The sequence below is a fragment of the Streptopelia decaocto genome (assembly GCF_964273445.1).
Source record: "Streptopelia decaocto genome assembly, chromosome: 5".
NCBI classification, from domain to species: Eukaryota; Metazoa; Chordata; class Aves; order Columbiformes; family Columbidae; genus Streptopelia; species Streptopelia decaocto.
This window is the reverse complement of record NC_138659.1, coordinates 47,445,228-47,466,758: the sequence shown is the minus strand read 5'-3', so window position 1 is coordinate 47,466,758 and position 21,531 is coordinate 47,445,228. Positions and strand designations below refer to the sequence as shown.

The 21,531-nt window shown below is 38.6% G+C and overlaps 1 protein-coding gene across 2 annotated transcripts in view; it reads right to left on the bottom strand.

Annotated features, from left to right (window-relative positions):
- Positions 1–21,531, bottom strand: part of DLG5 (discs large MAGUK scaffold protein 5) — a 108,524-nt gene that overhangs the window by 43,754 nt on the left and 43,239 nt on the right. For both annotated transcript variants that reach the window (XM_082052977.1, XM_082052978.1), the window contains exons 3-6: positions 12,227–12,392; positions 6,862–7,005; positions 5,547–5,730; positions 2,078–2,337 (exon numbers count right to left, since the gene is read on the bottom strand). In XM_082052977.1, the coding sequence (XP_081909103.1) occupies positions 2,078–2,337; positions 5,547–5,730; positions 6,862–7,005; positions 12,227–12,392 (754 nt within the window). The remainder of the gene's footprint in view (positions 1–2,077; positions 2,338–5,546; positions 5,731–6,861; positions 7,006–12,226; positions 12,393–21,531) is intronic.

Here is a 21,531-nt window from a genome sequence, read left to right as displayed (position 1 = left end):
ACCTGAAAGCAAAGTTCCAGCTGATACACCTTGGTCCTGCTTGACCTTGCATTGCCTGCTAAAGAAAAAATACAGGCAGCTGGATCACATTGTCACAGATGCCTTCTGTAGAGAAAGACCCTTTCTAATAACTTGTGAATGGGTTGCCAGTAGCAGGGGTGGATGAGTCAGTAGGAGCAAGCGTGGGTTTATAAGGGCAACCAATACTCAAAAGAACTCTCACCAGGACTCATCTCCTGCCACAGCATACACTGAAAATGCAGAGACACACATGTAGGGCGAGGTTTAGCACACAGGAATTAGATAGCTGGTATAGTCAATTTTTAATTTGCAAACGATCCACCAACTAAACCACCTTGGTAGCATTCATATACTGTATAATATTGTGACAATGTTATAGATAAAAGAAAAAAAGGCTGAACACTTCTCTGATATTCTTTAAGGCCAAAGACTTATTCAAAATGAGACCTGGGCCATCACTGTAATCTTACGCATCCTGCCCTCCTTAAAAGCTATTTTGACTGTGTTTATATTTTGTATTAAAAAAAAAAAAAAAATAGTGCTGCAATTTATAACCCATTCATCTTCAAACTACAACTTGAAGTTTTACATTCTGAAAAGCATACACATCTGAAACACACTTCAAAAATCTTTGGTCAGTCACTCAGAGAAATAAGGTTTTGGTTATGAAGAAACGGTATAAACATGAGACAAATAATGGTTTCTACAAATAGAAAAAAGTGAAAAAGCAGCCCAGACCTAAAGCCAACTGAATAAAAGGCAAATATTCCTGAAGTCTGGTTACATGAATTCAGCTGGATCACTGGTTCAAACGTGAATATCTTTAATAAAATTTGTAAAACTAACCTCTGCTCAGTATCAACCCACACCTTCCTCTCAAGAACCAAACTCTGCTCAGTATCAAACCACAACTTCCTAAATCACAAGGCCACAATACCACTCTGAGTTTCTGCATGTATCAGCATAGTTGCAGTACTGCTTGTAGTGTATGTTAGGCTTTCCCTCACTTTCAGGAATCCATGGTAGTCTAAGTTAAATAACTTATTATCTTATTGTTCATATTCTCCTATAGTTTAATTTGATGGATCACAACTATGTACATGCTATTCATGTGTACATTATTATCTAGGTGCAACCTCACCTTTTTGAAAGACGAGAAGTCTATGAATGTGGAAAACAACGTTTTTTGGCTTTGGTCTGTGGGAGTTGTGTATTATCCCTAACTTATGGCACTAAAAACATTCCCAACACGCACACAGATCCTCTTTGGAGCCCTTACGTATATTAGCATTCCTCCTACCCTATTCGAGTAACTGCGTAAGCTCAGTATCGAGGAGGAGCAGAGAGAGGTGAAGTGTGGGATGACACAGTGTCTGTGCCCATCCGGTTTGGCACTTGTGGTGCTCACAGCAGCAGCACCTTCTCCGCAAAGCAACACTCCCAGCCGTCTGCATCCAGTGAACTCTGCTGCCAGCCAGAAGCTCTGCCTCAGAGTCCCATGCAGTCTGCAGTTCTAATTTTCATGAGAAGTTAACTTATGCTTGAGAATGTCCTAATCTGCTAAACACCTTTTAAACACATCCTCCTATTGACTTTTTTAAAAGCATTTAAATAAAGATATGCATGTTAATGGACTCGCCATCCATTGAGGAGTTTTTTTGGAACACTAAGTCTGAGGTTTAACAAAACTTTGGTTGTATTTGACTCCTGTGTCAACATAGCTTGGAAGGCAGAATATCCCCTTCTCACATGAGCTAAACAATGGTTAAAATTCCTCATACAACTCTAAAACCCTAACTGTGAAATCATTTTCTCGAGAAAAAATGCACCACTTCTCCAAATAAAGAACTCCATCACAGCTTCTAGGACCTTCCAGAAAAATCTTACATAGAAGTGCATGTTTAGTCACCACACCAAAAGAAAACACACTAATGAAAATTTTTAGGAAAAAAGTTAGAAAAATATTTGTGATTCTACCACAGAGAAAATAAGGTGCTACATTAGAATTGTTACTGCCTTTACAGAATATCTGAAAGTTATCAAAACCTGGTTATACCTTCTAAGAGAGGATGAATACTGCTGCTGAAAATGAATTGCTGTGTCCCTTTGCTTCATTAACATGTCGATCTGTTTCTGAAGGCGCCTGTTCTCCTCCTCAGCCTGTTCTAGGCGGCTCAGATCCGTATTGTGACTGGCGATCTTCTCATTGTACCGTTTCCTTAGGGCATCATAATCCTTCTTCACACCCTCTAGTTTGTCCATTGCTGTATCATAAAGTTTATTTAATATCTCTGATGACCCATTTTGCTTCATAACCTAAAAAAATGCCAGAAACAGTATTAATAAGCTTTTAATCAGTCCAATATATTTTATCTGAAATATATATAAGCAATATTAGAACAAAAATATATTAATCAGGTTTAATAATATTTTTTTTAATGACGAAGGAAACACTGAGCCACTCATTACTGTTAAGTCTATTACTACATATGCTGAAGGTTAACTGTGTAAAAAACCTGCTTTATCACAATTCAGAGTGCACAAGTTTATGTAAATCTCGCTACCAACAGTTATTAAATCCACGTTGTTTTCAAAGTACTTTGTCGTTTTAGCAAGAAGTCATTTGATGACCAAGATGATGGCTGTAATTTAGGAAATGACCACGAGGTGGCATCGATGGCAGGTTGCCTGTATCCTCCATGAATAAATAAATTAAAACTTCAGGAGAATAAAATCTACCCTAAATATGTTATACATTCAAGCATACGTATTAATATTCATACACTACTTCATCTGAGAACTACCCATAGAGGTTTGTGTTTCAAAAGCTATCCATAAAATATGAACAGGAAGAAAAAAATCCATTTAAACACAAAGTCTGACCTGAATCTTAGTTTCAAATTAATTTCCATTGACATAAGAATCTTGTTGTAAATAGCAACGTTGATGATAAATGACCAGCAACAACAGAAAGGCACTAATGAGCTTCAGCAAATCTAGTCCTTCCTTCTTCCTTCTCAAAAGACAAAATAGTGCCCAAAATGAGACCTTACCCCTTTCCCCTCCTTTTTTTTAAATACTAGGCTCATTTTTTCGTTTTACCTTTTAAATAGAAATTTGGCCTTGATGGAGCAGTGGAAACAAACAGGAACACTCTATACAGAGAGGTGCCAGGAATTTCTGTAATCATAACATTAGCCTAGAAAGGTGTGTTCCCAATTATCCGAAAGTATTTTTTAAAAAAAAAAAAAAAAAAAAAGGAAGAAAAAAGACAGAAGATGTCAGCTCTATAAAATGCTGAAACCAAATACATAGCAACTACCCTCCATGCACAAATTGTCTCCTCATCTTCTTCTGCCGTACACTCAGAGTAAGGACCAGTTCCCACACAGGGCAGCACACAGATGCCTGCAGAGCAGAAGGGAAGGAGCCGGACAGACTGCCCGCTCCCTGCCCACAGGCAGCTGGTAACAACCAGCACTGTCAGGAAACCTGTTCTCTGCACAGGCAAGATAGGAGAGACAACGTTCTTCAGCCCGACACTGGTCTCCTTTAAATAACGCAGATGTGTAAAAGCAGTAAGTTACTGTTCATAAAGTGGTCCTGGAACAGGCTGCACTTCACGAGAGTCTCATGGCTATGGCTATTCTCCACATACCTCTCCTACTCTCAGTGAATTCAGTAGCATAATTCACACAAGGTTGGACCCGTGATTAGCTAGCATGCTTCAGTCAACCATTTCGGACATGCTAAATGTGATAAACTGTCGGCATATGTAAAGTGTAAATACATTTTGATTTAAACCCACTCAAGAGAGCTGCTTTCCTGAAGACTGCTTCCCAAAGCATTCTGAGAACAGGTGTGAAACCAAGTATTTGAGAATCCAAACAGCAACAAACCACTTCTCACTGTCTAAAGCACACATGGAATATCTTTTTGCAGAAAACACACTAAATCATTAAGGAAAAGAGGGACAAATATACTCAAAATGGTATGGAATTCAGCATAAACTTTCTACCAGAGATTTGACAGAGAACAGAAATGCCATCAACAGGGAGCAGTGCACTAAAGGAGGTCTCCCATTCAAAATCCCGGTCTGAGAAAAAGTAAATAGTCCCAGCTGGACAGAGGACGGCAGCCATGGCAACAAGAAACTTCATATGCAAGCAGCAGAAACTTAAGCTGGTCAGCTGCTCCACAGCAAATCCATGACAATCCCACACGAAGAGTAACCCAAGCAAACATTTTTGCCCTCTGAAGCCACTAAGATGTTGTGTTTTGCTACAGCCTGATGACGAAACAACATGTCAGAGAGGTCAACACAGAGTTTGACTGATTCAGATGAGAAATGACACAGACAAGACTCTTGATGCCTCTTCAAGACCCCGTGATTCACTGTAACATACTGAGAAACAGGGTTACACAACTTTCTGACGGAGTCACTTACAGATTTCTTTAAAGGTTTAATCATGATGTTGACATGAGACTGAATTTATATAAATAAATACTGACAATGATACTTCAGCCTCCTTCTCCGCTGCCAGACAGACCATTTCAAACTTCAGGACAGAACCTCAAAATACAATAGCCTTCTCCTGGAGGTTTTACCATCCCTGCTTTGCAGACCAGCAAACTGAGGCACAGAACAATTATGCAATTTGCCCAGGTTTACACATCAAACCATTTCTGCTACACAGAACATCAGCTATCTGCAGACCCAAGCCCCTCGACCATTTCACAGCAGAACTCTTGAGGTAACATTAGAGGAAGGGCCCTAAGGGAAATACAGATCTTCACTCCTTTTTGCACAAGCTCTCAAGCACCTCCTGAAGCGCCACTCAGCACATCCAGCTCACTTTGACCTTTGCCCCTCCTACTCTAGCAAATAATTATTTTTCTTTACATGGGTATTGCTTCTGAAGCCTAATGTTTGACTTGTCAGTTTGACTTGCAAGTTTGCCCTGTGAATCAGGCTACACACCGTTAAACAAGGTATTCTCTTTAACCATCCCACATATTACTGTAACTATCCTAACTACATGATCAGACTTTTCCATAGGTGAACCATGGACCTGATATGACCAGTTGATCCTTATTGTTATTCGTCTTTCCTCAGAATGTGTGAACAACATTGGCCTAGAGACAGCTTGTTACATACAGTTCTGAAATGCCCACCTCTTCCTGAAAAGCTTATCTTTTTTTAAGTTAAAAAATATTAATCAACTTTTAAAATATCACACATATACAAACTTCCTCATGTACCTTTCTGTTCATCTCTGCATCAAAATTTCTTAATACCACCTAACCTTCTACATCCCTCATTCTTTTTTCACAGCTAAACACAGAAAACCAATTAGTATCCAAGATCTCATTTCCTCCCCTAGTGCTGTAAAATGTAAGGTGGATGTATTAGAACGAGCATGACATAAAAGGCCGCAACACCGCATATTTGGTTTTATTGACTTATTTATCAAAGGAACAATTCATGATCTCTCCTAGCCCTTAGACTACAAGTTGCAGCTCACCTGCTGCTGCTGGCTGCGCAGGTCCGTTATCTCCTTCTGATCCTCGTCATGAAGTCTCTTCATTTCCTCACACGACTGCTGGAGGTGATTATGTTCTCGCACCAACTGCGTGTTTTTCCTCTTCAAGGTATCCATGTCCTCCTTCAGCTGTGACTGGTCACTCAGCAGCCGGCTGTGCAACGTGCTGTCATGGCACACAGAAAATGCTCTTAGAGGCCAACTTGCCAGGACAAAGTCCTGGACTAACTAATTTCAAGCATGAGTTTCCTACCAAGAAAGCAAGTCAAATTAACTCGATTCTGTGTAGAGTATTCCAAGCATCCGGGGCGGGGGGAAGGGTGGGAAACAAAACCAACACCACACAACACATCAGAACACCAGAAATGGGGATATAAGCATAAAAATACATGAAAGTACACAGTACTAAACAGCACCAGAAGAGATGATGGATTTACGCCACCCACCAGTGCCATTTCACAGCCATTTTAAAAACAAGCAAAAAAAACCAGAAATGGTATTCCAAGAGTACTCCAAGCTCCTTGTAAAGAAGTCACGCAACTTACTACATCTGCACCTGGTGACAATATTTAATACTATTTTGAGGTTTTGGAAGAAGAACATAAGGAAATGATGCCTATCTTTAAAGGCTTGAAGAGCTGTGGGTGAAAGTGCTATGTAAGAACTAGCAGCCCCCAACAAAAACAAACACTGTCATGAAATACTAGTCACACTTTAGAGTGCAGATTTCAGTGATATAAACTTCAAACCAAGAACTTATCTGCATTTCTATTTCTGAGTTGTCTTCCCTTCAAGTGAACAAGACGTTACCTTGCTTGCACCAATGACTGATTTTTAAACAGAAGCACATACTAGAAGTATTCACCAATTTCTGTTTCACCACATTTTCATAAGTGCTTACAACTGATCTAAGTTTCTGTTAAAACTTACACAAGTCAGCATGAGAGATATCACTACCTATTAAAAAACAGTAACCAGTGAAATTCTCTCAAATTATATTCTGCTCTCCACCCTGACTACTAGATTGTATCTGTAAATCAGCAACTAGGCTTTCCTTGTCAGTGCTCCATCAAAACATCAGGGATTTCTATCTCAAATTCTTCAAAATAAAATAACCAATCCATAATTTATCATTTCAAATAGGCCAGAAATGTGTTACCTGATGCATGAAAACATTAACCTTGTGATTAAAGTGAAAAAACAGCATTAAAAAAAATGTTTACGACCATGTTCTAATACTTTATGATCTAGCACAGACTGGTAAAGTCTTCCTTTGGACAGTTTTACTAATACTTACTGATAAAAATCTGCCTCTTTTGCTGCTTCTTCACACCGTTTAAGTGTCTTGGTGTGTTGATTTTGCAGAGACTGTAAGTCTGACATGGCCTTCATGCACTGAATCTTCAGTCTTTCATAATCATGATTTGGTTTTGGACTGGGCCTAGCATGGAAAAAGAATATGAAGGCAAATGTCAGCTACTAAAGAGAATGAAAAGTCTGAGAAATTACTATCCAATAAATAAATAGTATCAGACAACTGTTGATTCTTAGGTTATATTATGCTGTAAATTAAACACTGACCATGTCACATTAAGATGTAACCACAAATAAAAATTCACCAACTTAAACCTGTATTAGTTTTATGCTGAGAGATAACATCTAATAATGAGATCATTCTAACACTGACACAACCAAAACCAGTCCTGAGCATGCACGTACCCGTCTTCTGAGCATCGGGATTATCACAGGGCAGAAGTGTCACTCAATACAGGACCAAGTCAATCCCAGCAGCTCGGCTCCCTGCGCTGCCAGGGCAAACCTCTCGCGGCAGCAGCGCTGAGCTGCACTGAGCGGAGCTCAGAAGACGCTGCCAACGCCAAGCGGGGGCTGCGCAGAGACCTGGGCTAAGAACAACTTCTCACCTAGGCAGCAGCTGGAGGATCTCGTCTACAGCTCCCACGGAAACGTCAGAGTTAGAGTTGAGAGAAAACATTTCAATGGGACACCAAACACATGCATCTGTGCCAGCAGAACTTGACCAGTTTGACTTATTGAGCATTGAATTTAATTACTTTGACTACGTCATTCTGCTAAATTACATATCTCATTGAGTGCTACCATGTTTTTTAAACTACTATACATAAAAGAGAAAATAAATCAGAATCTACCCTGTGTTTCCACAAAATAGCCCAAAATCTGTTCAAGTAATTACTAAGAATCTCCTGTACAATATAATCTCCAATAAGAAATTTTCAGTAACCTGAACAAAGTGAAAGCCAAAGTCAGTCAAAAGATAACTTACGACTGATTTTTTTTTATTATGTAAGGATTACTGGGAGAGGAGACATTTTGTAAAATAATCTACGTTGTCAAGCAACACATTATTCTAGATTGCACAAGATACTTCTATTTATTTGTTAAAAAAATCACAAATCATGCTGGAAACTAAATTAGCAGGGTTATGGCTTCTTGTTTTGAAGCACTAAGCTTCTGAAAGAGACTCTAAATTGAACTGTTCCTCCTCTGTATAGTCACAAAATTTCTGCACCATCTGATTTTCCAGTTTCAAAATGAAGCTTCTGACAGCTGTCTCTGTGTCACGTCCTGGGTCTCTTATAACTCCACAGGCAATGGGGGGGGGGGGGGGGGGGACGACGGCTAAACCAAAACAAAACACACTACACACCCACACACCACCACCAAACGAGAAGAAAACAACTGCTTTCTAATTTAACTCTGTTTATTCACATATTGGATTTGCTCCATTGTTACACAGATCCCTCTTTCTCCCTCCCAGCTCTGTCTCCCAAGCGGCTTCATTGCAAGCGCAGCCTGAAAAGCAATCAGAATTCACTTCATATAGGAACAGCAACAGCACCATGGATTCTGGAACTGAAACACAGCTGGCATGAATCAAAATGAAAATGGTTTCTCACTGCTGCAGTGGTCAGAGTTGTTAAAAAGAAAATGCCAGCCACATCTGATTCACAGACTTCTAGACAGCATGTATATGATATGAAGGTGTTTTTTAGCAACCCAGTAAGGTCTTCAACTGCAATTCCTCTTTTTCTCCTCTCTACAGAGAAATGCTCCTGGGAAAAACAGAACCAAAGAAACCCTTCCTTGACTGACAGACTCTAGCAACAGTTAAAAGCTAAATTAATATAAAGCAATGGAATATTCAAGTCATATCTACAGGGATGTCTTTTAGGTTTTTTATTAATTAACTGTTTAGGGATGCAAAAGAACTAGTACATTATTCATACAATGTTATAGACATAGTACCAACACTACTACCATCTTAATACTTCTAAAATATAACCGTTGTTGGCATAAGTAAAACTTAATTTGAAATGTTCACACCCTTGACAGAAACACAAAAACCCAAGGATTTATTTAAATCAGACTTTAGGGAGAACTTCTTGAGAGTAGACACCATCTGTCTACCACAGTTATTAAACTGACAACATTAATAGAAGAACAGTTTAATCCTCAGTTGAAGTGTTAACCTTACTCACACCCATTAGCACATGTTCATATTAAGCTTGTAATCATAAATTCATATCGGTGCAAAATATTTCAGTGTATGAATTTTTACTAAAGGATAACTATTAGTTGAGTCAAAGCAATGGTGAGAACTTGTTCTACAAGTTCAACACAAATCACGTGTATTTCATATATTGCTAAAGTAACACTAGCATTATTCTAATTTAAAACAAAAATAAATCCTATAAACATATGGATACCATGTAGGTAACTACAGAAGTTAGCCCACCTACACAATGAGGAATGAACAACAATGCCATCAGTAACATTCTGCATTTTACGTCATCTAGATGAAATAAAAAACATCTGGATAGCCAGGGCCATATGTTCTGCAGCGCTGTTCCAAGGCTTTATGTCTCAGCAAGACAAACAGGGATATGCACAGGAAGAGCGTTGGTCAGAAGTCAAAAATCAAAACTGTTGCAACAAAGCAATCCATTCAAATGCACACAGTGGATGACTCTTGTTTAAGTAAGACCATCACACTTTTATGCTAAAATGCCTCATAAAATACATGAAAATATGATTTCAGTAAAAGAGAGGTGTCAGTTACTATTTTAGAAGCATTGGTTCAAACAGTAACAAAATGGTCTGATAGTTTTTCTGATACTCGTATAACAACTCTAAAAATCCTTCGTATTCCAGTAGAATTACCCCAAGCATAAATCAAGGCCGCAATGAGACTGACATTTAAATGTACCTGATGCTGACACAAAAGCTAATCCCAACAGCAATTGTGGGCAATGCCAACAACTTGAAAATGTTTTTCTTTACTATTGCAATTCCACCACCACCACCACTTATGTATCACACATAAAGAAAACCTCTTCTCAAAGACAGTCCCTTCAGGCGGTTTATTTGTATTGCAGTTCTCTTCTGCCACCACAAAAGCAGGAAGAATAGCAAGGTTAAATCTCTAAAGTGCACCTTGAGCATGCTAAATTATTTGGTCAAATCTTTGCTCAACCACCACAACACGTGCACGTGTACAGTCACCATCAAGTGACACAAGCACAAAATGAACAATCCTGCTCCTGCCCAGCAGGATGACACATGTTCAGCTGATTCAGCACATCACAATCCACTTCTGTGGCTCCTCTTCCACTGCTCTGGGCTTAGTCAACACTTGCTTTGAAAAACAGCTCTTGGTTTTGCAACCGCCAGCCTTCACCGCCAGCACAGCCCAGCCTACAAGTGTGTTGAGAGCTGCAACTGTTCTGAACCGCGCCGTGGTGACGTGTCGAGATTCGCCTCTGCAGCACCTGTGTTTGGTATGGCCATGGTTAAAGCAGCACACACAGCCACAGAAACAAAAGCCCTTTTTGGGTCATAGAAGTCACCATCTGAATAATGATCTTTCGGCTTTCACACTTCAGCATAACAGTTTGCAATGTCTGGGCTTTGACTCCTGGAAGGGTGATGATTACTTTTATATGAGGAAAGAATGCACAACAAAGTAAAAAAAAATACCAGGAAGCTTTCAAAAACTACAGAGGTATATATGGATGTGAGGAGTTGTTGCTTTTATGCTGAAGGAAAAAAATGTCAACTAATAAGGTTCATTTATTTCCCACTCTTCAAATATTTAATGTTTGGAAGGCAGCATTTTCCATCTAACATACACTGTCCAAGCACTGCCCAAATACAATGTTTATTTTGATGAGTCCTTCTCTAAGCTGTAAACATTTATATTTTCCACAAAATACAAATCCTAGACTGGCAGCAGAAGATCGATTTAACAGTTAAGGAGAAAAAACTAGGGCAGTTCAGAGTACAGCTCATCAGAACTTTATTAATAGTATCCTGGATTACGGAGAACATCAACGTAAGCTATAAAATCCTAAATCCCTAAACTCCAGTGACTTAAACTCAGAAGTTCCTCTGTACGAATAACTAACTGGAAGCTATGCAAAAGACTTTGACATTTGACAACCTTTTTCTCTCCTGTTCCCGCAACACTTGGAGACCCTCAGATAGAACACAACGCTCTTAAAGGAGCCCTCAGAACTCACTGGGATAGGATGGGGGCATCAAGATGGGTAGCTCAGGTGTGAATAAGATACACAGATTCTCCCAATTCTAGTTCACTGGTTCAAATCTTGATCTTATCTTACAGGGACAAAAAGTCCAATTAATGACCTGACCACATTAGGTTGAGCTGATGAAGTAAAAGATACAAACAGCAACAAACAGAACATTTAAGTTCAAGGAAGCTAGGTGCTATGGTAACATCTCCCAGGTAATCTGCTCTTTGCTTTTATTTCAGATTCAGTGACAGAATTTTTTTCCAGGGTTAAAAAGTTTGTTTTACATGTGCTTACTGCAGGCAAAAAGCTACCTGTTCAGTGTGCCAAAAGTTACACTTATAAACTTTAGCAGATCTTTACTCCTCTAAAATAAACCAATTCTGTTTCCTTTATCTACAATTAACTCATACTTTCCCAGAGTACTATCTTCCTCATAGCTAATCAACTCTCAAATGAGAATGAGCTGCACAAGGCTGCTTGGTATTAACTGACTTTTGAACACATGGTGTTTTAATTTGTCAGTGCCCGTAACTTCTCACTGGATGAGTATCTTTCTCTCAACACCTTAATGCCACACAGTCCCCCAATATATGCATAACAGAAAGCTTATGTCCTATAAAATACTTACTCTCCACAAGGAAAGTCCAAACCTCTGTCTCCTTGCAGAAGCACAGGAAGAGCTGAGATCTTTTTCTCTTGTAATTTCTGTTCTCCAGCCAATTATTCAGAGCTATTTCCCTTTCTTTTCTCTTGCTTTCAAAACAGCACATGCTTCAGCGACTGTCTTCCTTCTCTTCCCATAACATAACCAAGGAACTTGTTTGCTTTCTTCTCTCAACACAGAGATGAGCCCTACTCCCCTCATTCTCCCAGCAACATTGCTGGACAAAGTGGGAATACGCATTCAACAGGCAGCTCAAAGACCTGGACATGGTCACCTACACCCACACACATCACCAGGATACAGGTAAGTTACAAGCAACATATTTACATCACAATATCTTTGCTGCTTTACAGGCAAGCAGAAGTCAAGCTACCTGATAACACTATTGAGAATTTAATTAAAATGTTACATTTCTTTGTTTTTACCTGCAGTCATCGAAAGTTGATCCAGGAGATGAAAGTGCAAGTCTCTTGCGCAGCTCATCCCTCTCTCGAGTTACCTGACGGAGCTGATATAATATTGTCTCCAGCTTCTCACTCATCTGTCTTGTGTCTATTACAGGTGGTGGAGATGACGCTTTACCAGTTGTACCTGACCAAGAGATAAATAATTGGCAGTCAGAGAACTCCTTAAAAGAACAATACATCTTCACCAAGAAGTTAACACTGATTTAAAAGATCCTACATTTCTGGTTGCAGAATCCTATTCAAAAATGAAACAAGTAATGGAAGTTTTCCATAGTGAGTTGACACAAGAATAACTCCAGTCAGATTCCATGCTAGCAGAAAGGTCCTGTCTGTGTTGCATGTTAACTTTGCATGAGTAGGTTCCTTGCTTACCCATGAACTTCCAAGTTGCCTAAAAAACAAGGCAATTGCAAAGACCTCAGGAACTACCATAGTAACAGAAGCCATAGGCACAAAGGTATTTCTAATACAGAACCACATTCCTCTTTCTTTAAAAAAATAATTAAAAAAAAAAAAGTCATTTACACTTGCCCCAGCAATAGCAGAGAAACCGCTACAGCACAGGGGCTCTTTTCCTTTACCTACCAGCACAGACATATTATTTTGCCATGTGCTACTGCCAATATTTATTTTTAACACAATTCTATGCTTCCATACGTTGCAATTTATCAGTCCAGTATGTGAAGTCAAAGATTTGACTTGCCAACAAATTGTGAGGAACAGGCTTCATCTTTAACAACACTGGTGAAAACAAGCACATTTACCATCACTGCAACTGGACTACACATCACATTTCCTCTAAGGGGCAGTCATACGGTAAAGAGTTTCATGGGATCTTTCAATTCTCAGTTTTCTTAATATCAGAAATGAACAATGATGCCTACTGTCTTCTCAAACAGCTATACCAATACAAAGAGGTTTTCTTCCACCTGAGACATGAGAGTTTGGTATATTATGTTTCACAACATGCTGACAATTGACTCAACTGTAATTTTAGTTCTGCTCATTTTAATCCCAGACATGAGAGCAAACTCAAAGATAAAGGTCATAGATGTGAAAGTTAAAGGCCTAAGCGTATACAGGAAATTATTATTTTCTACCAAAAAGATAAATTCTAGAAATAGTTTGTGTAATTATACAACTGAAACAGTATGTTAACATATGTATTAACTGCTTAGGATGTACCTTTATTATGCCTTTTTTTTAATGAAAAAACAAAAGCTACAAAAGTAAAATAACACTCTCTGATTGCTGCCTTCTCAAAGAAATAATTTCAAACAGTTATTTCCCCTGATCAAATGCTAATGAGTTGCAAGGATTGGCCTTTTATCTCTAAGCCCAGTTTGGGAATGTACTGCAGAATGCAACTCCCTCCAACTTTTAAGCAGAACTACCTGTGCTTTGAAGCTCCCACACCAAAATAACTGCAGGGTCAGGGCTACCACACATACAACATCTAGAATAATAGGATCCCTGTTCTTATTCCTTTCAGCTGTTACTGTAATTTTGTAAGGAGAATTTATGAGCACAGACTGTTCTTTTAATCTAACTATTGCAAAATTATGTATGTAAATGCTCTAATAGTGAACTGAAGAAATAAAAAATTTGAGGAGCAGGCTGTATTCTGCAGAAAGGCACAAATGCACATCACTCAAAAGAATTCTCAATGGAGGCTTCATTTCAGCTTTATCTTACTGCTTTGTTTCACTCCTCAATCCACCCAGAGCCCTTTCATGTATATGGACTATGGATCTTACACTTTTATAATGCAGTTATACATTCTTTTTCTAAAATAAGAACCATTCTACATAACTTTTACAGCAAGATTATACAAATGCACTATCTTAGGCTCATGATATAAGGAATAAATAGGGAAAAAAATGAACAGATTAAAAAAGACAGAGTACGTATTCATTTGGAATAGTTTGGACACATCAATGCGCAGGGAATTTCATAAACAAGTGAAAAGGTAAAGACAGACAAACCTAGTTCAGGTACTGACAGACTGCATGGTTTTGTGTAAATTCAGTGGCAACCTGCACTTCCTCGCACTCGAGCTGACATGTCAGAAAACGCGTCACACTGAAAAAAGTCTCCTGCTCGGCCTAACAGAGAAGTTCAAAAGCTTATCTGTCACCCTGGGGCTGCTGGCGAGCAAAATAGATCAACAGGATGCAGAGGGCACAAGAGGAAAGAGGAGATAAATCAGGAAGGCTGGTGTGCTTTACATGGAGGAAAGGGCACTGGATTAACAATAGTCCAGCACCAATATCAGCATTATCCCCAGGAGCCGTCCCACAGACAATGTCCGCTGCACAGTCCGACACAAGCACACAATGGCTGCTCTGGGAATATAAAACAGACTAAAAGGAGGTTTTACTGCTGTTGCTCCACCTCTTTCCCCTCCCAGATTTGACAACATCCCAGTAACAATCTGCTTCAGGTGAGGAAAACATTTGTGCACACAGTTACAAAACTGTGCCGAGCCAGACAAGACTGATTTAAATAAAGACAGGCTAATTAGCCTTATGAAAGAAGCTTTCTTGACTAACATGAAGCCATTTGTCTTAGTATCAGAAAAGATTATTTTTCACTAACTTGTCACTTTTTACAAGTACATCAACAAATACTTTCAACTCAAATGCAGTTATATTGTTGTCAACACGTAATACGAGCCAAAAGATACATGCCTTCTAAGTGCTGTAAAAACACAGATCAATACAATCCAGATATTCCCACTCTTATCCTTAAAAGAAGTCAAAAAAGTTCATCTTTGCTTGATTTATTAACAACCTTACATTTTCAATAGTTGGACAAAAGGCTTCATAAATGTTAAATCAGATTTGTGGACGCTCAAAAAACAAACAACAAACACTACTTCAATAAATTCCTCTTTCATAAAAAAAAAAAAAAACAATACTCTTCATTTCCTTTAAAGGGGCTTTTATATTTGAATGCTAAAAGCTCTTTATTGCATCTGACATCTTGATGCAGTAGGAGGAAAGTGAGCTGTGCTTCCAGCTTTGTGTTCTTTTTCCATCTGACTGCATATTTTACGCAACAGTACTTCCTTTCTGTGCTTTACCCAGTCAAACTGGTCTTAAAACGTGCACGCCTAAAGGCTAAATCTCCATTATCCAAATTGTGCCACCTTTCAGTAACTCGCCTGCTTTATCGGACAACCTGGATTTGTAGAAATGTATTTACTGCGTGTCCTGCCAAGTTCAACTCATTCATGAGCCTTGCAACTCATTTTTCAGGTGAGCTGCACTTGGGCTCTGAGAACCCAGCCGTACAGAAGTCACCTCCCCAGCCAGCCCCCAGGTAAGGGGTGTCCCACCAGCTCCTGTCACCACCCACAGCCGGGATGTGACCTGTGGGCAAAACGCATTTTGCCCATAATGCAGTCCATGCACTAAGTCCTGAGTACACACTGACGTACCTAAAGCAAGATTTTGTACGATTTCCATCACAGATTGTATAAAAGAACAGCATTAAAAACAGATGCTGAAGCAATCCTATCTTGCATACAATTCTTGATGATTACTCTAATCATCACTGACTGAAGAGGTCACACAGCCACACAGAAACCACTGCTCGGTTAGCTTCATAATCATATTTGGAGAGGGGGTAGCACAGTTTTTGAAGAAAAAAAAAAGCACACTTTAAGAGAAACAGGGCTGGGAAACTTGTTAAACTGACCAAGATGTATCGCCATGCTGAATCAATATAATGTTGAAGTGGAAAAATGGGTACCAATATATAAACAACTACTTTTTAAAAATATCATTAATATATTTTGAATTATAATAAACTCATTACTGCTTGCACAGTATACAATAATAGTTTGTATTTCAAAAGACAATTGTCACAAGCTAACAAATGTCTGAATTTTATGATAATTTTTTAAACTCCTCTTACAAATTTGTGCCAATTCTTGTTTGCACACAGGAGACTATTAATTGTACAGTCAAGCCTTTTTCATGCCTTTCAAAACAGAAAAAAAAGTTGTTCAGAATATTATTTCTTATGGCCTTGTACATCATGACAGAAAACACTTGCAAAATTTATTGCAAAGCATGACCAACAGGGTTTCTCCCCAAGCTTGGGAAGGGGTAGGGAGTAAAAACTTAGGTGTACTGTAGGAAAAGCTGTAGGAAAATGCATGCTAAAATATCTACTTTCAATAATTTATGAGGTCTAGAACAGGATTACATGTCAGAAGTTATCATTTAGATACATTTCTTCAGATGTATCTTCTGAAGTGGTCTTGAAATAGTAAAAACAAGCAGCAATACATTGAGGAAAGGGAACTTACAGGTAAAATAATGAACTGTGGAACCAGTTTCATCTGACAGAAAACCTAACAGGTACTGAAAACAGTGAGGCTCATGTAACACGCAAAGACAAAAGAATGGGTACCACTTCAGTATTTGCTTTAATAAAGAATATAACAAGCTAAACAAACCCTCCAGGCATGTAAAACAAACTTCCAACTTCATCAGAACTGAACAGTGGTTCTAGAAAGACCATCATGAAACACAGTCTAAAGCCTAATTTTCAAAAATAGCAAGGAGGAGGGAAAAAGGCCAGATATGTCAATTCATAAAGTCATTGAAGAACTTTGCTGAGCTAAAATACAATAGAGAGTAAAATCTGTTACCATCACCAATAAAAATACAGCCAAAGCTTCTGGGTTTGAATATTCAGAAGCTCCCTGGTGGGAAAGCTCAAACCCTACATTTGTCAGGCTTACAACCACACACTGAAAGCAGAACCTGGACAAAGTTGTCCAGTCTGAACCCACATGGGACAACTACTGCACACTGGCCAAGGGGATGAGACTCCACCAGCCCTCATTCCTTCACATCATCTCTGGCAGAGAAGTTGGGAGCATCATCTCACCGTACTGTTTTATGGCCTCAAAACAAAACTGCAGATACCAAAGGATTTCCTGAATTTCACGCAGACTGATAAAGTGCCTCAAGGAGTAGTGAAAAACACCGTGTTCCAGACATGCTGTCTGAAGTGAATGAGTATTCACATACACTGTATTTCCATTCAAATCATTATAGACAAACCAAATCTTCAGAAATTTCTCCATGGAGCTGCCAAATGTTAAGACGATGTTAGAGCAAACAAAATACCATGAAGCAATCAGCTATTCATTAGTGGTTTTCAAGCCATATTCATGCAGAACCCTTAAGAGACCAACAGGTAACTCAAACTGATGCGTTACAGCAAATATTAAAAAAAAAAAAAAAAAAAAAGGCGGGGGGGAGAACAAAAGGAAGGGGGGAAAAAAAATATAAAAAAACCCACAAAAAAACACAAACAAGAACACACATACACCATCACCAACCACAACCAAAGAAACAAAAAACCTAACCCAAACAAAAGCCAAAAACCAACACCCATCCTCCAAGACTGCATCAGTATACATCAGCACACTTAACTTTGTTGTTACTGTTGTTTTGTTTAAAACAGGGTATCAGAGCCACTGAGTAATTCTTGGGTACCTCTGAAGTGACAGAAGTTGAGAACACCGTGCATGACTACATGGCAACTCACACTTACCTGCAAATGGATCCCAAACAAGTCAGTGATAATACATTAAAGCTATTCAGAGTGCTCATTACTTAAGAGAAAAGTGTTATTAACAAATACACTGAAAATTAGGCAAAGAGATTAAGGATCAGTCCTATAGACATTGACATGATTCATGAACAGAGTTAAATAGAAGGAGAATAAAGTTACTTTAAGTTGGTGGAAGAGGGTGTTTATTTCCAAAATTAAAAGTCTTACTTCCACTAAGCTAAACAGGTACTACTCAGATCAAAGGACAAGAAAATTACACATGAAATAAATATATAAAAATTAGTTTAATTAAATTACTGAAGCCAAGTTTTACAGAAAAATTACTTCTGAATAGAGAGACTGATTGGTGAGGAGGTGGAACAGGGAAGGCAATCACTGCAGCACAGAAAAGGATTCTGATGTGGTGTACCACTGGTGTTCCTAGTATGTTCTCTCATTCACTTGTGGCCTTTCACAAGTGTAATGCTGTCACTTGTTCCTTTATCAGTATGTGTTAACAGTTGAGGTATTTTTACAAAAAAAAAAAAAAGTTGGGGTTGTGTTATTAAGAAAATAAATACAGCGAGAGTTTCCTATAGGCTGTCATGGAAGAATAAATCAATTACTTTTTCAGACAACTAATGAGTGTTTATATTTCACTGAAGGCATATCATAAATGACACCTGCAACTGACTACTTCCTATCAGTAGTAAAAACAATTACAGCTGAAGAAAGTGTAAAGCAATAAACTGAAGTCACAACATAAAAGGACACTTGTCAAAATTATTATCATGAAAATGGGGGATAAAGGATTGCACGTTGTATGGAAGGAACTATCATCGAATGGGAGGGGTAACATTTGCTTTGGAGTAAGAATTAAGGCCCTCAGATTTAGTCACTTGAATTGCAACTGCCTGTAAATAGCCTGTCAGGCTGCTAAGCTAACAAAGCACTAAGCAAGGAAATACTGTCAGTTGACATCAAAGTTGGACAAGCTTGGTGGGGACAGATATATGACTCTCTCATTGCTACAAGAAAAAGTCATAAAATTGTGCCAATGACAGTGTTTCTTACAGACTGGTATGTAAATTCACATAGGAAAAGGTAGTACAGCAATATGAACAGTGAAGAAAACTAATAAAATTGGTAAGAACTGAACAGCTGGAACAATAACATTCTGTTAAAAGTTAAAGGTGATAGTATCCAATGTGGAATGAAGAGGATACAAGATTGACAACTGTAATCAAAATAATGCAAAGAGATCTGGCTGTGGAAAGAAGGAAATCAGACATGTGGAAAGACAGGAGGCCTTTTCCATTCCAAAAATCCTCTCATTAGGATCTCAGTATATTCTCATAGAATGGAAGAGTATGTAAAAAAGATGGAAACTGCAAGTAGAGTAGATGATCAAGAGGTGCAGAGACACTAGTAGTAAGTGCTACTACTTCCCATTGAGAACAAATTTGATTATTTCAGGCTGAAGTATCATATAAATAAGGTAACATTTGACTGCGATTATATCATCTACAGATAATCTTTTACAACACAGGCCCCTTCCATACCTTCCTTTACAGGTCCAGAAAATTATCTGCTGGGATACAGAAAAAATCTGGTCCAACCCTCCCATTTAAGCTGGACCACCTAGAGTCAGTCGACCAAGACTAAGCAATTTACTAGAGTGCCTGGTGAGCATTTATCTTTAAAATTATAAATGTCATATTACTGTGTGGCAGTATGCAAACTTCTTTCCTGTTGTTGTTGTAGTGTTTTTTTAAAAAGGGGGCCTTTTCTTTTCCTCTCAATTATCACAACTGGTCAAGTGGGAGACTAGTCAGTGACTGCAATGTACAGCTGTGTTACTGGTTTCTATCCAACTCCTAAGTGACACTGTTGTTCCATGCTTGGCACACCAGGCACTGAATCTCCATAAGTAACTATTCTGATGTCAAAGACACAGGATTGTAGCTCCATTCAGAGGGTCTGCCAGGCACAGGGAGTGGGCAGATGACGGATGCTTCTATTTACACACAAAAATATTTGTCATTAGCCAAGAGCGAGCAAAGAGAAAGGAAATACAGAGAGAGTATCACAATTTAATGAGGATTGTTCCTTCGTGGGGAAGAAGGTGGGGCCAGAGAACAATGGTGGGATGCAGGGATTACAGCTGTTTATATCATACCTCTTTTGAAAATTAGAAGTGAATATTTGCCCTTAGTCCCATCGAAACTACCTATTTTACATATACAGCATGAACTTTCTTAATACATGGGAAAGAAAAAGAAGGAAGCATAAAATAAAAAGAAAATACTGTCAACTAAACCAATTTGGAATGATGAGGAAACATACAAGCAAAACCTGTAAAGAGCAATGATCTGTCACTCTGTTTTATTTACATACAGATATGAAAGTTAAAAAAGGCAGATACACCTATGATCAAGGCAGATAAACCTATGAAGAGGATTTTCTTCTCTGAAGTTGCTACCCTGCTGCTACACAGGTGGGAAAACTGGCTTTATCAATTGTTTATTCTACCACACACACATGAGGCTGGAAGTTCATCCTTGCTACAGCCCTCAAGCCCTGCAAGTCCATCTAGGCAGGGAAAGAGGAAAAAAGCTTCGATAACACCACAGTACTCAGGACAGACTAGCCCTAAACTCTTCTTTGATTTACATTGCTCATTGCTTTCCTCTCATATTAGGACTGTGACATGAGTGAAGACTGAGAGAATGCCAGTGTACCCAGTTGTTCCCTGTACAGAGGCTGCTCCACCGCTGTTCTTCCATGCCACTGCTCTCTGTGCTTGCTGCCCTCTTCTCTTCCAATGGGAGAATCAGAACTGCAAATATACCCAAGACTCAGGCACATCACGGATTTACACAGTGACTTTCATCCTTCCCTCTTCCATTCCAAATCCTAACATCATGTTTTATATATTTGACTTGAGCCCATGTTCTCTTATAACTATCTTTTAAGAACACTCATCTTAGTACTGTTTAAGCTTAGTTCTTAGATCAGGGTTCTTTTCTGGAAAATAAGCCCATTGTTATATACATCAGCTTCACAAATTAACTCTGAAATGCAGGATAGCTGTAAAACACAGTGAATCACCTCAATTTTACAACATTCTGCCTTACGTGGAAATATTTCAGAAAAAGATCATTTAATTAAGAATTCTGGCAGCAGAAACCACCTCCAACAATAGCTACAGTGATTAAGGTTGGGAAGAAAAGATGAAGCACATGTACATACCCTTTTCTATTACTTTTATGAACTGTGGAGTCCAAAGAGTACAAATGAAAGATCGTATTATCTCTGCTAATTAGAAGATGCTAAGATTCACCCTCTGCTTCTTTATCTGGGTTTAACCAGTGGCCCCAACACCCTTCTCAGTTCTTCTGAAAGGTCAAACACGCAAATGTTTCTGAGCTGCTTGACAAACAGAAGCAAGGTAAACCAGAAATAAAAATTTGTTAAATATTAATGAAAACCCATGCTCTGAACTTAGGAAAAATAAAATAGATCCCTTTTCTGCTCCATGAGGAAGACACATGCAAGCGGAGAAATGAAAATATTCCTTTATATGCAGGTGTGTGATCATTTGACTATCAATGTCAAACTGAACATATTCCAAAACTTACATTGTCTCCAAACCATGAGCTATTTATCTTTTTTCACTGATGTAT